This window comes from Chrysoperla carnea, chromosome 1 (genome assembly GCF_905475395.1).
Source record: "Chrysoperla carnea chromosome 1, inChrCarn1.1, whole genome shotgun sequence".
Lineage (NCBI taxonomy): Eukaryota > Metazoa > Arthropoda > Insecta > Neuroptera > Chrysopidae > Chrysoperla > Chrysoperla carnea.
Window position 1 is genome coordinate 25,222,144 of NC_058337.1, and position 23,161 is coordinate 25,245,304.

The 23,161-nt window shown below is 30.1% G+C and overlaps 1 protein-coding gene across 4 annotated transcripts; it reads left to right on the forward strand.

Annotated features, from left to right (window-relative positions):
- The first annotated feature begins 3,110 nt into the window (after positions 1–3,110).
- On the forward strand, positions 3,111–22,507 carry LOC123305510 (far upstream element-binding protein 2). 4 transcript variants are annotated; one of them, XM_044887248.1, is made up of 9 exons: positions 3,111–3,250; positions 3,720–3,864; positions 6,942–7,079; positions 9,171–9,413; positions 14,665–15,006; positions 15,306–16,238; positions 16,375–16,893; positions 19,152–19,308; positions 21,563–22,507. In XM_044887248.1, exons 1-8 carry the CDS (start codon positions 3,167–3,169, stop codon positions 19,292–19,294), a joined length of 2,547 nt encoding a protein of 848 aa, XP_044743183.1. In that variant the 5' UTR covers positions 3,111–3,166; the 3' UTR covers positions 19,295–19,308; positions 21,563–22,507. The 4 variants fall into 4 exon arrangements, with proteins under 4 accessions (XP_044743183.1, XP_044743185.1, XP_044743186.1 ...); XM_044887249.1 differs by lacking the exon at positions 3,111–3,250 and adding an exon at positions 3,552–3,650; XM_044887250.1 differs by lacking the exon at positions 9,171–9,413 and having other exon boundaries at positions 21,563–22,506.
- Positions 22,508–23,161: the final 654 nt, after the last annotated feature.

Genomic DNA, 23,161 nt, shown 5'->3' on the forward strand with positions numbered 1-23,161 from the left:
TGTTTTTCTTTTGTTTTTGTTTTTTGTAATAAATGATGACAATTTTAAAAATAAATTGTAATTTATATACAAATTAATTGAAATGTAATTTTTGTTAATTGAGGTGACAAATTCCTACTTAAAATTTTTCTAGATAAGAAACTTCAATTGAAAATAAATTAATAATTTCATGCAAATTTAACTATATTCAATAAATCGAATTTAATGTAAAAAAAAGAATTATAATGTTTGTTTTAAATTTAAAGACCTTTATGTGAAATAATGTATATTGGAATTTGTATTTATTAAAAAATTTAGTCTAATTAGTGCAACATTATTCTGAAGTGTTATTTATTCATTTTAATAAAGGGATCTTCCATAAACTATCCTTCCTGATCTTGATTTCATGTAGACTATTTAATCATTTTGTAGCCCTCCTCTTCTTCTTTCATCATACTTGCCGATTGAGGCATATGGCTTTGTACATTTCACCTCAAGTTAAAATTTTTAAATTCATAAATATAAATGTGTCTTCTAATTGGTTAATTAAACGCATAATTATACCGACTAGTTAACCTACAGGATCGATTTTCTGAATATATCCATAAACACCAGCCTGATATATGACATAGACTTTTTATTCAATACATTGGACTACGTTTATACGCTATCTTTTGAACCGGAGTATGGACCGTAGAAGCTAAGTTGAAGTATGTTATAATTGGGTGTACGACTGGTATTGAATTTGCCACATTACCCATAAAAATGTAAAAGTAGGCTTGATACCATGTCAAAAATTGAAAGAAGCATTCAAAAAATGTTCGTTTCTTTCTTGCAAAACGAGTTTTATATGTAATCTCTATGGTGATCCTCAACAATAACGTCACATTTTAAAGTATCTTCCTATTTATATAATAACGGGTTTTAAACGTTCATATTTTTCGTACTACTAAAGATTTTCAAAAAAAAAACTACAATTTTCTGTTCGTGTAGTGAGAATTCTTCACACGAAGAGAAAAAATTTAGTCAACACCTTAATTACTGGTGTAAGGTGTCGTGTTTACGGTATAGAACTGTCTTTGATTTTCGGAGGGTTCACCAAGTACCATTCGCGTCTATTTGGTTATGTTTTTAATATGAATGAATCGCTATAAATGCAAAAATATTAAAGTTGTGTATATAAAAATATAACACTATCTCAATTGAGCTAATATTTTATCCTAGTGACACCATTGTACTCGTTACGTGCAAATTAAAAGGGAAAGTAATTGCAGTGATATCTGATAGAAGTGTTATTTAGATATATAATGTCAATAGGTAATAATAATATCAATGCATGTAAATATCAAAACTTAAGTATAATTGCAAATTTATGTTGGGATTTAAACAAATTCTTTATGCCCGTCATTATAACGCAATGATTAGATACTTATTATATTATAACGGTTATTAATTTACCGCCAAGCGTCAGATGTTATCATGAGAAGATGCCTTTATATCTCTGATAAATTTTAATTTGGCATAGTAAATTTATAGGCCAGTCATATTTTACACTAAAAACCGTTAAAATCGCAAGAAAACGGCTAGTTCTGATTTTTTAATATGTTGTTAGCATGAAGGTTATATCCATGGTTGTTAGGATCACTATCCAAGTTTGCAGCTTCGAAAAACCTGTGCTAACTTCGCAGAACTTGAAAAACCACGAAATTTTTGCCCTTTCATTAGTTTTCTCAATATAAGTCCAAAATTATGCGTTTTTAAAAAAAATTTTCTATAAGTTTTTTAAATAGAAGGAAATGATTAATTTTCTTGATATTAGAGTCGAAAATAGATCAAGTATTAAAATCTCACTTTTTTCGAAAAAATTGCCAATTTTTGGAGAGCTGTATCTCGGTAAGTATTGAACCTACAGAGCTGGTTTTTATCTCAAATTGTATCAATTTTCTTCTATTTTAAAAACTCATAGAAAATATTATTTTTAAAAACGCATAGTTTTGAACTTATATTGAGGAAACTAAAAAAGGGCACAAATTTCGAGGTTTTTCGAGCTCTGCGAAGTTAGCACAGGTCTTTCGAAGCTGCAAACTTGGATATACGCTACTGGTAGTGGTCCTAACAACATATTAAACAAGTGAAAACAAACAATTGACTGAGTTAATTGTTGAAATACCATGTATAGACAGTGTTGATTACTCTGTCATATTACACATACATACATGTCACACATATATATATAGCCATAACATACATAATATACAATTTGCGCTCTCGCGGGTAAACAGTGACGTTTACGAAAAAATGTTTCAAAATAAAGTTGTTTATTTTTTTATAAGGAACATTTTTTACATTTAAACTTTTGTTCTATCTCTAACGGTTTACAAGATGGGTCCTATGGACCCAAGACCCAATTGACCTATGTTGCTCATTTACGAACTTGACCTCACTTTTTACGTCCTTAGCACGCTATTTCAGCTTGATACCTCTTTTCGTATTTGAGTAATCGTGATGACAGACGGACAGATAGAAGACAGATAACAGACGACAGACAGACAATCGGAAATGGACTAATTAGGTGATTTTATAAACACCTATACCAAAATTTTTTTCGTAGCACCAATATTTTAAGCGTTTCAAACTTGGCATTAAACTTACTATGTATATTTAATATACATGGTATAAAAATTAGAACTAGCCGTTTTCTTGCGATTTTAATGTTCGATATGACTGACTATTAATTTTTTTTAGTTAACAGCGTTAGCATGAGAAGATGCCTTTATATTTCTGATAATTTTCAAAATAAATAATTTTGACATATTAATACGAATTTATAATCTTTAAGTTAATAAATTAAAAGTCTATTTAATTCGCTTTTAAAGGGTATAATATAATTTATATAAAAAATACTTATTACCTAAGAATGTATAAAGAAATTATCTGTAAAATAGAATAATATTCCATTTTTTTAATTTCCAAACAAAATACTGGCTACTGGCAGTTAAAATATTTATCAACATATATTTAAATGTTTGCGCTTAAATATAAATCGAATTAAGTGCGCATATGTAGAAGATACAACAAAAAATATCGTTGTTTTCAAAACTTACTGACAATTAAATGAAAAGTCCCTAAATGAAAGTGAAGCAACGCCATTTTGTCTTTTACGTGTGTTTAGTGTTGATGTTTCAACATGAGTGATTATTCTGCGGTAGCTCCGCCACAAAATTTTAACCATACAGCAGCCTTTGCTGCGGCCCTTCAACGTGCTAAGCAGGTACTAACAAATTTTTATACTTAATATTTTATATTCGGATATTTTATATCAACGATTTATACAATGGGTTTGGCGGTCAAGTATCCCATATACAAGACCAATGTTTAATGCCAATAACTGATAGTATATTTTTATAATGAAATGCATTATTTTAATTAAATTCTTAATTAATTAACAATTAATTTTATATTTAATTACAGTGTATAAATCTGTCAGTTTTAATGCTAAGCTAATTAATCTTAATCCATAAAACTCAGCCATTAAATAAAAATTTCAATTAAAAATTATTCATTTTAAACAAACAACCATTTTTTTTAACCAATTTCAATGTATAGAGTAATTTTATAGCTCGGTAAATAGCGTTACTTAAACAAGTAAGAGTGATCAAAGAATGGTGAAAGTTAGTACCGGGTGTAACAAAATGCTATCGTCTCATATTTCATACTAATATATTTGTTTGTTTCTTCAGATTGCAGCCAAAATTAACCCTGGAGCAGCAGCAACTGATCCAAGTAGACAGAAAAGACCACACGACGATAGTGGATCTGAACCAGAACCAAAAAAATTAGCTGGTCTTGATTTTGGCCCTAATCAAGCAATGTCACCAGCGAAAAGTAATTATTTGCTTTAATTAAAAAAAAAAAAAACTAAAATCTTTTATTCAATCGATTATTTTAATAATTTTGTTTTTATTTCAAGTTTCGAGTGTGTACATTGGTTTTTATTTATTTTTTTTTTTGTATGTATAGGCTCGAAGATTGTTTTTAATTTAAAGTTGTCAGATAAATAATTTTGATTATGTTCTAACTATTAGTGAAAATCTTGATAATTTTTAATTTAATTAGCTGAAACTAAAAGGCTCTCTTTAAATATCAATTCTTTTTTATTGTATTAATAACACAATGCTACGTGCAAATTACTTTATTATTTAATTTATTACTAATATTATCCACGAAAGTTTAGTATTGCTAACTGAACTTTTTTCGTCTTAAATAGTTCTTATTTGATTAGAATTATTAATTTATAAAAAAACTTAAAAATTCTACAAAATCGCCCTGGAAAACGCTTAGTTTTAAAAGATGTAAAGTTTGCTAAATACGGTCTCGGGAATTTTAATTACAACTGAAGGTGTTTGTTGCGAATTCCGTTGATAATGGTGAATTTGTGGGTATCTTTAAGTTCCAAATATTATACAGCTTATAATAAGTCGATTTAGCTAAACTTCTCTTAGAGCGAAGTTGTTTCGTTTAGAAGCTAGTTGGTCCTAAAGTTAAAACTTCGAATCGCTTTTTGTAACTTAACTTCAAAAGCGAAACGTTATTTTGCTAATATTGGGTATGTTGACATTGTTCTCTAGGACAAAATTGCGCAAATAAAAATTAAGTTTTTATCAATATCTTGGCGTAAAACGTAAGGTTTTTAGATTTTAAACTCCTCGTTTTTGAAAATCTAGTATTTATATTCAGTAAATTGTGTACTAATAAAAAAGAACTCTTGCTAAGAATCGTTTATGTTTTACTCGATATTGAAATTTAAAAAAATTAAAAGAATCAATTTCAATCACAAAATTGAATTATGAAAAAATATCGTTAACTATAAAAATATCGTTAATAGAGTACTTAGAAATCATACTGTATCCATATATTATTCGAAAGGTCACATTGGGGCTCATTTCTCTTCAGGTCTTTGAGTATTGGACCACTATGGATGGCATTAAAAGGAATGGAGCAGCGAACTTGTTGGCACAAGAGGGGTCGTTTCAAACGCCCCTTTCCCTTGAGCCTGTCATTATTCAAGCAAGATGCTCCGTAATTTACTGTTCAATGATTGGCTACGACAAGTCCATTTTGATTATTGGGACTTTAAGCAGGTCATGCAACAGGCCAAACTGTGTATAACCACGATTAGGCCATTCGACTGAGCTCGCCTGAAACTTACTGTTGCACTTACTGAGCACAGTTCAGAAAGGACGACAAAACCTCCATACATGTTATTTGCACCTGTCGAAACCTGCAAAGTGTCAGATTCAGAATATTCGGATCCGAAAACTTGGAAGTATCAATTCTGGAAGAAATCCCGGCGGAGAAGCTGTGAATTTTCTGTGTAGCGCATCGACAGAATCCTATAGCTTCATCTGATTTAATAGCATCTCTTATCCGAAGTCGTCTCGCCTTGGACCGGCTTGCTAGGGACCCACTTGCGGCATCTTCTTATGTTTTATTATCATTATTATGTTCATACATTAAGCTCCTAGTTCAAGATCTGTTACCTTTTCAATCTGAAACGCACCCAGACTTTAGCCAAATTGTTAAGTATTGAAAATACATGGATTTCTACTAGTGTATGAGCTTAGTTTAATTTTTAAAGTCCTCTATTAACGATCTTTTTAGATGCATTTTTGTATTCATAGTTAAAATGTTTGTTGAAACAGATTCCAATTAATTAAATTTCAAATGTTTTTAGTAGTGCACAATTTCTGAATCTTTAATACTTTCATTGATGATAAACTTAATTTTTATCTAAACTTTTTTTATTCTATAGATAAAGTTTAGCTAAATCGAATTAACCCCTAAGATTATTGGATCGGGCTGGAGCTATCTATCGTTGAGAATATCTCGGATAGTTTATGATTTAATCGAATCTTATTATTAATATTAAGCTAATTTCGCCGAAAAGGATTTAGAAAATGCAGAGTTGAGTTTAGTAAGAAAACTACCCTATGAAAATTTTCATTTCACAAAAGTCCAAAACAATCAAAATTTAATTTTGTAGTTAATTCAAACAAAGCATGTCGCCAAAATGTTGAAAATATTTTCGCTTTTTTGTTTGCTATCTTTTTATCAATTATTAATATATATTTATATTTTAAAATTAAAAAAATATTATTTTTTCTTTTTAACGGTGATTTATAAATTTCTAGCATATGTTTCAATTATATTTCGTGACTTTAAGTAATTCGATTACATCTAAATGAGAAGTTCATGTGAATCTTCTTCAATGTCAAAATAACAACTCGAGAAATATTGGCGGGAAATTACTTCAAAAGTTTAGAATCAAGTAAAATTTATTTGTTAAATGTGGTCTTCCATCAAAATAAACTTTTCTGATTTTGGCTAGAACTTTATAATGATTTTTGGAGATGGGATCACAATTATAGATTTAACTCATGATTCACTATTATAAAATATCAATATCTCGAATTGATTGTTCGTATTGGTTCGAAAATGACGCTGACCACAATTCATTTTGAAAAACTTCGTTTTCACAAGATAAAGTTTTATTAAAGATATAGGCCATTTTCTACGTTTTAATCCGCTATAATATTTTTTTTTGTTGTGATTTCACATTCATCTGGTTGGCAGTTTTTTACAATCCGAAAATGCTGATTGCAGAAAACTACTGACCGAGGGGATGAATCTGAAGAAAGAGATGTATCTCGAGTTGAACTTTCAAAGTCCACAGAACCCCTTCCAGCACCTGTAATAATACTTTAAAAATCATTTTTAAACCATTCACATGGCTTTTTTCATTTTGATGAAGTCTATCTATCAGACCCTCTAAAGTTTTGAAATATAATTTTGAAGCTCACTGTAATAAATTTAAACTTTTTGATATATATTTTGATTTTTTGAATGATAAATATAAATTTTGAGAGTAAAATTTAGGCGTAACAGGGTTATGTTTATGGCAGGTGGTACGCAGGCTCAAGGCGCAGCTGCAGTTCATGCAGCTCACATCGGCCTGACGAGCAGCGCGGCCCCTCCGCCTCCTTTCCAAGGCCCTGTTATTAATGAAGATATTAGAGTACCTGACAAAATGGTCGGGCTAAGTGAGTCTGAATTTCATTAACTTTTAATATTTCAAAAAACCATCGCATTTTTTTGTTTTTTGAAATGGCAAAATAGCCACATTTTAGCAACAATTTTTATTATATTTTTTTTTACAAATTTTTGACGCATTTATATTTTTATTATATTTATTACGTTCAAGAATATATTATAACTCGAAAAATTTAATCGGGTACCAAAATTAAAATTTTATTTGCTATTTTAACGCACTTGTTACGCAGATTATTCTACTAATATTTACCGCTTTCTCGTTTATTTTAATTAACAAACAGTGATGTCAGCTAAATTGAATTTTTTTTACAAACTTTACGTTTGTATAGTTTTAATTATTCTTGAAATAAATCTTGTACCCAAAATTATTTTCAAGGAGTTGTCGTATAAATTTTCCAGCGACGTCTCTTAAGGTTATTCGATTAATGATATATTCAATACTATAATTGAAGAACATGGTTGAAGTCACTCATAAATGTTCTAATCTGAAGTTTCTTTTCTAATTTAGTTTTTCGGCGCAAAAAAATTACTTAAATTTTCGTATCAAGTTTCTGTTTGAGAATAGTTGAGCAATTTTTATTCAATAACAAAAATCGATTTAAAATTTTGCAATTCTATCATAACTTTTCCTAATTGTGTATTGAAACATATATTTATACAGGGTGCCCCCCCTCCCGTAAGTACCGCACGCTTTTGTTCTATCAGATAGAAAATAATATTCTAAGAAAAATCATTAATTAGTGAGAGTCGAATGGTTTTAATTTTTAGTCACAAGTTACAATGCTCCTGATTGGCTGCCTATTTTAAATAATTACTAACTATCCGTGCATCAGATCAAAAAATGGAAGGGACTTTTCGTTTTAGAATTTTACTTTCTACCTGATGCAACAAAAGCATGCGTTACTTATGGGACACTCGTATATTAAATTCAAATTGTAATTCTGTAAATTTTTATCAAAATAAGGCTTATAAGATTTTATTAGATGATTTTTGTTCTATAAAACCTACAAAACGTCCTCTTTTGAAACTTGGAAAATTCTCATAGTATGTAGACAGTCCTCCGTGCCTTTTAGAGCATTAATCGACATCTGAAGAAGAAATTTTTCTCAATCTTTCAATCAATCTTTGTGATGTGATCCACTTTTTGTGATCTTTCCTTTAACAAATCTGAACACCTCCAATCGCGTACTGACGAGAAAAATAGGACCCGTAAATCGCCCTTCCAGACAGATCCCCAGTCCCTGGGCACCTCCAAACGCGTACTGACGAGAGAAGGGTCCGTAAATCTCCCTTTCAGGTAGAATAATTCATTAGTGTATAGAGATATGACCCCAGAGGATTTGAAAAATATGGTATGTCTCGATTCTAACCCTCGTGAATTTTGTTAAAATATATTCCGTTCAGGACCCACAATAAAAGAAGGGCATATATTTTAAGAAAATGCATAATACAGCCCAAACGCAGAAATGTCCATCGTAATTTGAATAAGTCTTAATTTGTTAATGTAGCGGTTTTCAGGTTGGTCATTATAGTTGAATGATCCATATTTATCCTGCTGTGCCTCTTTTCAAAACTCCTGGATCGATAGTTCACCTAGAATTCGCTTCAATCACTAGATGGATTGCATAAAAACGAATTTTTTGCCCTATACAAATCATCCTTGGGAAAAAGAATTTATCCAAAATGATTAAACTTAAATCGCTTGAGATGTTGAGATTAAAAAGTGTATTAAAAGAATCTATTTAAAAGGTGATAAAAAAAAATCAGCTGTTGGTGCGATTATTTATTATCTGCACAGAGAGACTAGTCTTTGTTATTCAAAGAGGATAAATATATTTTTATTGGATTTGAAAATTTCGATTATAATATCTATTTTTATAAAAGTTAAATATTTTAGATGTAGAAAATCGAATCATATTCGATTTATAGTAATCGAATAACTTTAAAAATTTTAACCTTTTGGTCGCAGTGACTATACGATATTATTTAATATTTTGACATCTCTGGTATTGTTTTTTGAAACTATATACTTGAAAATCAAAAAGAATGTTAGTTTAAAACGATATATAATATAAATATAGTAATTGGCCGTGGTGGGGAACAAATAACACGGCTTCAAGCAGAGGCCGGTTGTAAAATACAAATGGGCGCGGACGGTTCTGGACAACCAGATCGTGTGTGTTCATTATCCGGACCGCGTGATGCAATACAACGTGCAAAAGACATGATTTACAGCATTGTTCAGACACATCAGCGACCTCTTGACTCACCGCCACCTCCACAACACCCACCCACAAATTCGAATTCGAGTAGTTTAAATTCAGGTAATTTTTATTTAAACGCATTCAATAAGTTTATTAATTGTAATATTTTTGCGTATTTTTTTATACCCAATTTATATCCAAAGTTTTTTTGATTTTTTAAAATTCAGTAAATTTACTTCCTTTCGAATTGAAATTGATTGAAATGTAGTGATTCCTTTTTAAATCTTTTGATTCACTTATTAATATTTAGCATTTCTTAAATCATATTCATATTTCATTCAATAACGAATTTAAAATTACTCTTTTATATTTTTTATCCTTTGAAGTCTGTCCATATTTTCAAACTGACATGGAAGTATGGGTGTTTGTTTCTTTTTCACGGCTAAACTTCTGAACCGAACTTAATAAAATTTGGCAGGGTGGATACAGATAGATGAATTAAATTTGGCAGGAATGTAGATAACATTGCGGAATAAAATGTTTGTTTAATAGAGCGGGCGCTGGATGGAGTTGAGTCTACAGAAAAGCTTATATATTAATATTCCGGATGTTGCCACAAACCCTATTGGTCCATTTTTTTATATCTCCTACAATTTCACAATTAATAACAATGGGAACTTTACAAAATATGTTTAAAGATCATTTTAACATTCTTACAAATTTAATTTTTAGCATTGTTTTCGAATGTTGAAATTGACTTTTTTGAAATTTTCCAAATGTTAAACTGCCAATAACTTAAAAACGGTGAACTTTATGAAACAAAAACAAGGAGGAGAGGTATATGCAATAGGTTTTCTGGCAACATCCGGAATATTAATCTATAAGCTTTTCTGTACAAGAATCAATTGACAAAATGTGGTTCTCAAATTTTGCACGCTCAACTCCATCCAGCGCCTGCGCTATAATCCATAACAACACTTGTTGTATTGATCTCAAATCTGAAATACATTTTTCTGTATAAGCTACAGTTCTCGAAAAAATTTTACCCTAAGAAAGAGGAGAGTTTGTTTTTTTATTATGTTTGAAATTATTTTATATCTTTAGGTAATTTTTTTCCACATGGATACACAGAATTTGAAAACAATATCCTTTATCTTCAAAATTCATTTTGAATTTTTCCGATATTTGTTTTCCTCTCCGAGAAATCGTGCAATACATATGAGAATACAAATTTTAATAATATCAATAACCCCATTAGCTGATGCAGAAAGCATTGAATTCTAAGCAAAAAATTTTGGGTACAGTTTTATTGAAAAGTCCATACATTTTAAGTGAATCATGATTGAAAAAAGATCCGTGGATCGTGGGTATTTTGTAAATTTTAAACTAAAAATTTACTAACAGTATAAGTTATAATACGTTCATTATTACGTGATATTAGTTGTTAACTGTTTTACTGCCAACTGTACTTGATAATATTCGACCTGTCGCCCACAGTGTAATATGTACTGATACTAATTTACTACTGATATTAATTTACATTAAGGTATCATTTAACTGCGAAAAAATTCCTAACTAACCAATTTTTCCTAAAACATCTTTAATACGTGTTTTAATAAATGATTATAAATTGGCATCGATACTCACACTATAATGTTACGAATTATTAACAATCAAAGGTCTTACTGAGGGTTATTGCAAAAGTTGTTAGTCATCGCCTTCTCTGCTAAAGAAATTCTAAATTTTTTCGTTCCCGACCGGTAGTTTCTTAGTTATATGACGAAATTCAAATTAGTTACGACAGTCTGCCCTTTTTTTAAAAACTTCAACACACTAGTCATTTTGAGAATAATTAATTATCTTTATACGAATGTAGCATCTTAATAAATTAGCAATTGTAAAAGAAAAGACGATTTAAAAATTTTAACACATGTTAAATTAAGGTAGTACCAGCATGAAATCACTTTTCGACAGATTTGGCCGAATTTTTTTTCTCGGGTTTATAATAGCTTTATTTATGAATTCCTAAAATTTCATAATTTTTGACCGTTTAGATCGCGAGATATTTAAAGACAAAGTTCGCGATTTTGAGGGTCATGTCCCATTTAAAGCATGTAAAATGTCCGGTCTCTCCAACTATTTTTTATGATATTATTATATATTGAAGAAAAAGTAGAAAAAAATGTTTATACAATAAAATTCTAAAAAAAAAATTTAGAAATTAATTTTCACTTTCGAGATATTAATTTTGACGTAAATTGATCGAAATTAGGACGTTGGCATAATTATTTCCCATTTTAAACGGTCAAAATTTCTGAAACTTTGGGAATTAATAGTAAGCATTATTAAATTCTTAAATTTAATTTTTCGTTAAATTCTGTCGAAAAAAAAATTGTACCATTGCTTTAACATAGAAACTGCAAATACCATGCTGGAACTACGTTAAGATAACTTGGAAGTTTTAATATATCACTTTTTGGTATACAGGGTGAGCAAAAAATTTTCAGAAACTCTTTTAAAATTTCGGCTTTAGTCAGTCGTAATCTCTCATCTTGTTTTCTTAAAGACGTTACCAAAAATGAGTGTACGAAAATATTTGAGACTTACGTTTCAAATTTTGAGGGTGAATTCTGTTAGAACTTGGAAAAATTAGACGAAAATTAAAAGTAAAATTTTCGATATATACCATTGTTTTTAAATATTGATGCCTAAAAGATTTAGAGAAAATCACTTATAGAAGAAATTAACATAAATGCCATTCATTTCATCATTTAAAATGTATTTTATAGAAGTGCCGTTTTTTATAATTTCTTTATAAGAAAATATATGTCATGCTTTTAACTAATGAATATTAGTTTTCCAAATTAATCTTTAAAAAAAAATTTGCCTTGTCACATAATAAACCATATCTTATATATTTAAACGAGCAATTCTTGTATATATATATATATCAACGATCTTGGAAATGGCTCCAACGATTTTCATGAAAATGAGTATGTAGGGGTTTTTTGGGGCGATAAGTCGATCTAACAAGGTTTCATTTAAAAAAAACGTCGTTTTATTCGTTTTTTCATGAAAAACTGAAACCGGCAATGCAAATTATAACTCTTCCTGACATCTATTGGTGTATATCGTAGTTAATGAAATACAATGCAAATTATAACTCTTCCTGACATCTATTGGTGTATATCGTAGTTAATGATTCAAATTTGTATTTGTGTGGAGACATTTAAAACGGTCTTCTATTAGTGATAAAATTTGTGTCTTTTTAAGAATACCGAGCAAAGCTCGGTCATCCAGATATTGTATAAAAACACTTCAACATAGAATTTGTATGTAAAAAACGCAAAATTTAACAGCTCAAATCTATAAATTTAACACCGGAAGGGGTATTAAAAAATTTACCTGCTTATAAAGGGCATTAATGAGAATCCGTATACACGATTTGAAGATGATCCTAAGAAAACGTGATTTTTTGGCAACGTCCTTAAGAAAAATATATTATTTCATAAAAATTAACACATTTTTTTTTTAAATTGTAAAATTTCGAAAATCCCAACCGATCGTATTTTATTCTACTCATTAGCGTAATTTCTTTCGAATATAAAATAATTTTTACGCAATGTAACTAAGGAAAAACTGATCTGACAGAAAAAAGTGAAAAACTTGTTTTGTAGAGAATTTGATTTGTTTTTGAATCAAAACTGAGTGAGTGCAATCATGGATAAGCGAGAAAACTCTTCAAGTGAGAATAATGGCGAGTACCGCCATTGTAAGCCTCTAAAATCTTTACAAGTGAGAAACAGGAACCTCTATATGGGAAAGTGTGTTTTTCGTAGTGGACTTCCTTCACTCAGGTTTGATTGTACAATACACACATTTATCACCACGTATTTATTGTGTTTTTTAAATTTCTAAAAGTTTGATAAACCATTACTGTATCTGTATAAGTGAGAAACTTGCTTTAGTGCTGTATACTATCCCTCATTGACTTCTAAGTCAAAGAAAGGAGACTTTACCAGATTCTTAATTGAAGGAACATTTTACCAGTTTCTTAAAACACCTACAACAAAGATGCTAGCGTAAAATTTGACTAAAGGAAAATTTTTCCAGATTAGTTGTTTATATAATTTAGTGAAGAGCCTAAATGGCCGAGCGGTCTAAGGCGTTAGTCACAGTACGTTGGACTATTTAGACTTAGGTTGCGGGTTCGAATCCAGGCAGCGGCAGTGTGAACAATTTATAATTAATGGGAGTGCAGAATTGATCACATTGTCGTCGCTTGGATAAGAACGAAGTAACCGACTCCACCCACATCAAAAATGTAATTTTAAAATATGTTTGTAATTGAATAAATAAAGATTAACAAATAATGATGTGGGTGGCCTCTGTGATAAGGCGTATGTCACAAATACGGAGGTTAAACCCCCATTATTATTATTGTTATAATTTAGTAAATGGGCGGGCTATTAATAAAGTGCAAGGTATTAAATGGTTAATGGGGTATATCAAAAGTATCCGGACGGTCCTAGAATTTTCCAGAGAAACATTTTTTTCAAAAATGTTTTTTTTATTGTCGATACGAATAAAAACAGTAAAGAAAACATAATTTATTCGAAACCATTCTTTATTAGACGAGTAGTTCCGGCAGAAATCTACTGCAAAATACTACTTATAAAGTAACGGAACTGATTGATATTCAGTTATGTAAACCATTTTTTTCTACGGGTCGATTTTAAAAATAAGTAATTTGAAAATAAATTTAAGAGCAAATTAACTAAAAATTCCCCATCTTAAAGTATTTCTATTATTAGAAAAAAAAGTTGATTTTGAAATAACCTTGATTGCCAACTTCAAGATCAAACTTTAAGGTCACCGTTAGATTCCTCGTTGAAAATTACTTTAAAACGACGTTACCTTATTTTTTTTAAATGTCTCACCTAACAGAATATCCATCTCTTCCGTTAATTCTCAGGCAGAAGTCAATTTCCTGCCGTAACTACACACAAAAATTATTCGTATCAATTATGTTTTTTAATATCTTTTATACGAATCGCCGATAAAAAGAACAGGTTTCCACTTGAAATTTAGAAGTCGATTTTTATGTGGCCTTCCATGGAAGTTCTCTGGAAAGTTCTTGAATCGACCCGCCACTTTTGATACACAGTGTATATTTGTTGAATAAGTGAAAAGTCGTTTAGTCGCAGAATTTTATATTGTGAAAGAAATATTTGTAATAAAAAATGATTTCAAATCTTAAATATTAAATACCTACCGAAACTTGCAATAATCGAATTGAATAAAGATTAATAATAATCGAAAGCAATCTAACTGCAAAAATCATCATGTGCATTTATTTTTTTATATTTAGAATTCCCTGGTTTAGGAGCCCAGGGAGGAGGTGGTAGTGGTGTAACACAAGTAGAAATAATGGTTCCTGGACCAAAAGTAGGACTTATCATTGGTAAAGGTGGTGAAACAATAAAACAATTACAAGAAAAATCTGGTGCCAAAATGGTTGTCATACAAGAAGGACCCAATCCCGAACAAGAGAAACCATTACGAATTACTGGTGATCCACAAAAAGTAGAATATGCAAAACAATTAGTTTATGATCTCATAGCGGAAAAAGAAATGCAAGCATATAGAGGACCTGGAGGAGGCGGTGGTGGAGGTGGACCACGGGGTGGAAATGGTGGACCTCCTAACCAAGGTAAGTTAAGTTTAAAACTAATTTGAATTGGTACTTGTTCCAAGATACGTTTCTTTTGATTCATGTTGTAATATGAATGAAGGTGAAAGAGCCAAGTTGCGTTCAAAAGTGATTTGAGACAAAAACGAGGCAAGGCAATATGTACATGTCTCGATTCGAAAATATCACAAATCGAAAGACCATGACATACTAACGATACCAGGTATCCACACTGACGTATGGTACCCATGGTATAACTTATTGAAAAATTGACCCAGCAGGTTTTGACAGAGATTTTCTAATTTTTTTCATTTGAAAAGGTAATCAAAACAATCGAGGGGATAATCGCGGTCCTGGAGGAGGAGGAGGTGGCTATGGAGGAAGTAATGACGGAGATTTTGGTGGCAATAATGGTGGTAATGGGGGAGATGGTGTTGAGGTACAAGTACCTCGAGCGGCTGTTGGTGTAGTGATTGGTAAAGGTGGAGATATGATTAAAAAAATACAAGCTGAAACAGGAGCTAGAGTACAGTTTCAACAAGGTCGTGATGATGGACCTGGTGATCGACGATGTTTTTTAACTGGCAAACCTCAGAATGTTGAAGCAGCCCGGCAACGAATTGAGGAATTAATTGATAGTGTACATAGGCGTGATAACGAGGGAGGTAATCAACAAGGTGGTAATCAAGGACGAAATAACAATCGAGGTGGGGGCGGAGGTGGAGGTCGTAATGATTTTAATAATGGTAATGGTAATCAACGTAACGGTAACTTTGGAGGTGGGGCACCACAATGGGGTGGTGGTCCACAAGGTAATCAATCTCAAGTTGAAGTCACGTTTCAAGTACCAACGTATAAATGTGGTGTAATCATTGGACGTGGAGGAGAAACAATAAAACAAATTAATCAACAATCTGGAGCACATTGTGAATTAGATAGACGTGCACCGCCTGGAAATGGTCAAGAGAAAACATTCATTATTCGAGGTGATGCTGAATGCGTAGAAAATGCAAAACGAATAATTAGTGAAAAAATTCAAATGCCATTATATTTTACACCCACGTCGAATAATGGTGGTGGTGGCGGTAATCCACCACCTGGTATGGCGCCAGGGCCAATGAATCCAGCTGCCATTCCAACCGCTTATCCTGGTATGGCACCACAACAAGCATATAATCCACAACAACAATGGGGGGTTGCACCGGGACCCGATGCAGCAGCAGGTGGCTATCCACAACAATGGCCGCAACAAAGTAAGTTTTATTTCTAAGCGGTTTTTTGTATTCAAAAGATAGAATTATTCCAAAAGAAGTCTTTGAAATCCAAATAATATCGCCATAGATCTACAGGATATTAAAAATAAAAATAATAATATTGTAAATTTTTTAGATGCGGCTGCGGCAACAACTCAAGTACAAATCAATCCACAAACCGGTCAACCTGACTATTCAAAACAATGGGCTGAATATTATCGTTCTTTAGGAATGCATCGTGAAGCGGATATGATTGAGCAACAGGCTAAAGCAGGTGGAGCAGCGGCTGCTGTACAAGCTCAACCTGCTGCAACAACGGTTGCACCTGTTGCTGGTCAACAACCAGCAGCAGGACAACCTACAGCCAATGGTGCTGTTGCAGCGGGTGGAGCAGTACCTGGTGCTGCTCAACCTGACTACAGTGCACAGTGGGCCGAATACTATAGAAGTATTGGTAAAATAAAAGAAGCTGAAGCTATTGAGGCTCAAATGAAAAGTAAAACTGGAGCTGTAGCACCTGGTGGTATGGCAACTAGTACTGCTGCCGTAAGTGTTGCAGGTTCTGTAGTTACATCAACACCAAGTGCTCCAGTGCAGGCTACAGCTGTTACAGCAGCACCTGGACAACCATTTGCTGGATATGCGAATTATGGAGGTTGGTAATTTATTAATCAAGAGTGTTCACTATTTAATAGTCAGAGAAAGTTTACAGTTGCTTTGTAAATTACAGTATAAAGATCAAAGTTTAAAGCAAAATATTTGCTACGGCTAAAAATTTGCCGTCGCAAATAATTGCAACATTTTAATTTACATGCTCGGATTTATGAACTATCAATTCACTGTTGATGTTAGTGTAATAACCACTAAAAATTTTTACATTTAAAAGCAATGGAAATGCCGGATTCAAAAAGGGTGTAGGTCATAAAAAAGAGCGCTCGAATTATAATATTAGTAGATTAAATAATATTATTGGAAAAATTAATTGTATGCAAAAACGACCAAATCGACTAGCCCTTTTTGAATCCAGTTTCTTTATTGTCTCGGAATTAGCCTCGTGTAAGCATAAAATTCACACTGCCTCCCAGTGCACATCGAAATTATCTTTATCTATAAATTAACACGTATTGTAATTAGCACATTTTAAATTTTGATGATAAATTTATTGTACAAAATTTGGGCTGTATATTATTAATTTCAACATAAAAACACTATATTTAATTGCTTTTTATTTATTTAATATCATTAATTTTCCCTAAAAAGAAAAAAATAATAATTTTCACATCTTCGTTGCTAGTCAAAAATGTATTACACTATTGGTTTGGAAGTTATAAATAAATATTTTGCGCCATTATGATCTCAACAAATGTTTGACTATTTCTTCTGTTTGACTGTTTACGTTATCAAAACATGTATATTTTTTTATGGTTTAAATATATAATAAAAGGTTTCCCATCTGATTGTACTATTTTATTCAAAACTTGTTTTCGAAAAAACGCTTTTTTAGAATCAAAGTTTTTTTGACTTAAAATTCTTTTTTACGAAAGTATTTTGTCAAAAATAGACCGCGAAAATTAAAAAAAATTGCATGTTGCATAAAGGGCTACATTGACAAGCCTGTGTCTTCAATTCGCTGCTTCAAATGATCATTTGAATTTTATATTCGTATTGCATATTGTTTGTATACGTCGAATGTTTTAGAATAAATTTACGGTAATTGACCATTTTGGGTGTTGATGGATGCCGTTGAACCATATGCCTAGACTCAAGTAAATTACAGTACATTAAAATTTAATCCTTTAAACTCGGAATACATAAGGTCAATTTCTTAAGACCGGATACTTTCTTCATTTAAATTAAACTGTCTTTGTTTTTAATTCAGTAATCTAGTAAAAAATACAAGAGAGGGCAATGTTTCAAGCCAGCACAGTTTGACATAGTGCACAGAAACTTTTTTAACTCAGTGAAGGACTTTCAAATGTAATAAATTTAGGCTAGTCGCATACAAAATGTTGTGCTACAAAGATCCTTAAAATCATTTGTAAATTGCTCTTTGGTAGGATGTAAAATGGAATTTAATTTCTGAACTTGAATAAAACAAGTTATTTTCATTAAAATTATTTTTGTACGTTTTATTTGTCAAATCATGACTTAAAATTGTCCGGTGCGTTTATTACATTCAATTTGAAAGGCTTCTCGATTACTTCTATGTCATTTTCTTGCAAAAACATTCAAATCGGAAAGAAAAATTAATCTCCAAATTTCGGTAGTTATATAGCATATACTGAATATATTTTCTGCGAAACTTATGGGGTAAACATGATTTTAAAACGTACGAAAGGACACATTTGTGTTTGTTCAAAACACGTTTCAAGCTTTGCAAATCTTAATTTAATGTAATTCATTGTTGCCTAACGATCTGCATTATTATATTTTTCAATCTACTGGCTTAGCCCACGGTTTTTATTATTTTTCGTGTACTAGCTAAGTAGCAATTATTATAACTTTAAATTCCCTGCTAGGTAATCATTTTAATCGCTCTAGCCTTGTGCCTAGGAAAATAAACACGAGAGTACTATATAATAAATATTAAATATTAGTTAGTGTCACAATGTTGTACCTTTGGGTATGACATTTTTTTCAATAACGATGGTCGAAAAAATTTTATTCTGTTGACAGAAGTGCCGAATATCGCTTCTAGCTCATATAAAACCATATTCGTTTGTAATAGTGTTTTTCATTAATAAACATCCCTGTTTTCTAGTAACGGGGTGTTTTTTAAAATTGCGCTTAATTTTTATTATAATTGTTATACTAATACAGGAAATATCCCATTTAAATTTACCCCATAAAGTGAACACTCTTAATGGATAATATAAAAATTTCCAAAAAATATTGACTATTAAACTTGTACAGGATACTATGCTCAAGCTCAACAGCAGCCATTAGCAGGTGCTGGTGGTGCACCAGCCGGTGGTGCAGCGCCTCAGCCCCAATATGGATTTCCAGGATATAATCAAGGATATGGACAGCCACAACAGACTGATAATTCGAATTGATAAAATTCAAGACTGTGAGTATTATAATTTGATATATTAATTTTATTTTTGATAAATGAGATTTATTATTTTCGTTTGTTTGATTTTTATTTTTTATATTGATTTAATGCATAATATATTTATTATTGGATTTTATTTTAATTTTAAGTATGATGAAAATAATTATCGAATATACATTATTTATTTAAAATAATTTTTTTTTTTCATTTTTTGATTGTGATACTATCATTTAAAATTTTTATTAAATTTCTATCATGTGTACATGTATATTTTTATCTGCATTTATTTTTACATTTAAAAAAATATATAAATTATACTTTTAAACAATGGATTTAGAAAACAAAATCTGAACACTTCAAGACAGTGGGCGTCATTTTGATGTCTTGAAGTTGAAAAAATAATTTCCTCTCAATAAATTAATTCCAGTCTAAGCATGAGTCAGTAATTTTTACTTGATAAGTATTCCATTTTTCATACATAAGATAATATATATGTAGTTAATTTTAATTTTTTGTTTGTCAGTTCTGTAATAACAATATTAACCTAGATATTAATTTTATTAGTTCCCATTAGGTCAGTTCAATTTTTTTTCGGTTTTCAACACTTACACATCTTTGGCTTTCAATGCTTACAGATGCAAAATGTTAATACGCATTATTTTTTAACTTATATATACATTAAGACTTGTAATGTCTCTGTAAATTAAAAATAAAATTAAATTCTAAAAGCAGTTATAAAACTATATTGAAATTTCATACTAAATACGGCCAAGAATTTGTGTATAAAATGTAACGTACAAGATATTATTACGTTTTAACTTTTTGCTATTGAGTAAATTCCCTAAAAGTTGAAAAAGATTTAATCCAACAATTGCAAAGCGTTTTTGTTTACTTGTCTTTGGCATTGATTGTATAATATATTACACATATAAGGGGCAAAGATTCTCAGATCTCATGTTTATTGTCGAGGCAAAGTCGAGAGTGACAATCATGAGATCTGTGACATTCTTTACTTGGTGTGTTTCCTGTGGTGTGTATGGTATTTTTCTCCCCGACGGAGGCGGAAATATCGTTTTTCACAGTGGGTAGAAAGTTTACATGACATTGAACATGAGATCAGAGACATTCTTTACCCTTGCTCCCTAGGTATGTAATATATTATACAATTAATGCCAAAGACAAGTAAACAAAAACGCTTTGCAATTGTTGGGTTAAACCTTTTTACATTATTTGTCCAGACGTAGCTGTAAACAAGTAGGTATCACTTGTTCTTAACTTTTAGTCAGTAAAATTTTTGAACAATAATATTGTTCAGAATTTTGACTTCAATAATAAAACGGATAATTAATCATTTTAAATTCCAAAATTCTAATCGATGTTCTCTTATTTAGTGTTAAATAATTATTGGAAAAGTTTTGAAATGTTAGATCATCCAAAATTTTAAACTTTTCTGAAACTAATAAGTAACAAAAAAGTGCAGAAAATTTCAGGGTGTTCCGTATTGATTAACTTAAAAAATTTTCAGAGAATTTATTCACGAACAAAAAAAAACATACAACTTCTTTAAACTAAAAAATGTATCGGAGTTATTAAAGTAAAACATAATTAAATTTTACTGCAAGTTCTTGAATTATTAATCAGTAAATTTTTATGAATTTACTAACAAAAAGTCCTTTGATTTTCCTTTTTTTTGGCTTAGTTTAAACATTACAGATTGAACTAATTTCTTAACACTATGAAATACTATAATAATATTTTCTCCGCCTGTAAAGTTTCTTATTTATTCATCTGAGTACAAAAATGTTTATCTTTTCAAAACTTTAAACACATAATTTTCCTTCTATCTTTTGCAACCTCATATTTAAGTAGTTTATAACATTTTATGTATCATAAACCGAGTTGAAATTATTTTTTCAAATATCAAAGGTACGTATCTTCGACGAGGAAAACATCCATTGTTTGAAAGAAACATTTTATTTAAAAAAATATTAATTATTTACATATTTTCCATATTTTACAATATTTATTATTGTTGATTTACTTTATTTCAGCGGTATACACATATTTAAAAAAATTATGTGTGTAATCACTTGAATATTTTATTTATTGTTTTCGTTATATTTTTATTTAAAATTTAAGATCATCTTATTACTTATAATACATAGTAGTGTTTTTTTTTAAATTTATATTTTTTCTCTTTTTCTTTTTTATGTCATTATTTTTATATATAACACAAAATATGCGTATGTTTTTCTTTTTCTATTTACAGATAATTTACCTAGTGTTCACTCAAAATCACACACACAAACTGTTGTCCTCTTGTTGTCTCTGCGTTGTTTGTATGAATATTTATAATTAATAATTATGATATAAAATGAGACAAATTCATTTTATAAATGCTGGAAAGAAATTCAATACACACTCCATTTAATTATAGAAAACAAACAAAAAATTCAAAAAACGTTCAGTTGATTATCTGTTTGTCTCAAACAATATTGCAAGCGCTAGCAGGGTTTCTGTGGTCAATGACCAGGTTAATTCGTGATATAGATCATTCTGTATGTTTTTTAACTCATAGAATCGATTTTTGGTGGTTTCAGACTCATCCATTCGGTCACTTCACTCTTACCATTTTTTGTGGGTTGTAAAAATTTACTTCATTTTCCTTGCTTTACTAAATTTAAAAAAAAATTTTTTTTGAATCCAAGCAGTACAAATTTTAGGACTAGATGAAACTACCTAAGCAGTCGCTGCATAACAAATTGAAAAAAAGTCAAACGGTACAAACCTACCGCTTATAATTAACAAACAAAAACCAGTTTTTTCTTTTTAACTTTGGAGAGCAATGTCTTGAAAATTGCTCATTTTAGCGAAAAATCCTTCTGGAAATTTTGGACCTAACTAATAGTAATTTCACATACAAATTTTTGAATCGATTGAATAAGGGATGTTTTTTCAACCTCCAAAAAAATGCTAACGATGACCGAGCAAATGAGTTTGACTGGAATAATCAAAAATAGTTTCTTGGGATACAAAAAACATACTAAATTATCTATCTATCAGCAGTAAACCTTTCAGTATCCACAAAACTCCTGCTAGTGCTTGGATTACAAGTTAAAATATGTTTTAAAAACAAAGAAAATTGGACATTTGTTAAACAAATTTATTAATTTTTTTTATATTTTCTTTTTTGTTTTGAGCCAATGATTAGATAATCAACTCCTTTTTCTTTTCTTTTAAAGGTTTATTAATTATTTAATCAAACCTAACCGCAATCGTTTAGAATTATTGTTATTAAAATTAGTATTACGTTAATTTAAGTTATACATACATATTATATAAAACTATATATATATTGCTAATAATTATTATTCTTTTTCTGTTTTGCATCCGAAAAATTTATTATTCAATTTTTAGCATTTTATATAATTACTAATTGTATTTGTATGTAAAATAAAAACAAAAACGAATTTGAGAAAATCTCTGTCTCATATTATGTTTTAAAACAAATTTATTTGGGCAACGAAGATGGAGATGGATCCAGCCAATCTGATGAAAAACTGGTGGTTGTTGTTTTTCCAAAAAAAAATATGAAAGAAAGGTATATTATAATTTTGTTAGGTTGCAACTTGCAATATTGATTAAATATATCATCCCAAAATCATTCTCCATAAATATATTGTAATTTTTATTATTATAATTCTTTTTAAAAATGAATATAATATATATTTATTATTTTTTGTGTTTAAGCAATATAATACGAACGATTTTTTCCAGACTAAATAGGCTAGAATTTTAATTTTTGGTTTTTTTTTTTTTTAATTTAAAAATAATTTTTTTTATTTCAAAAATATTTATCCACGTAAAA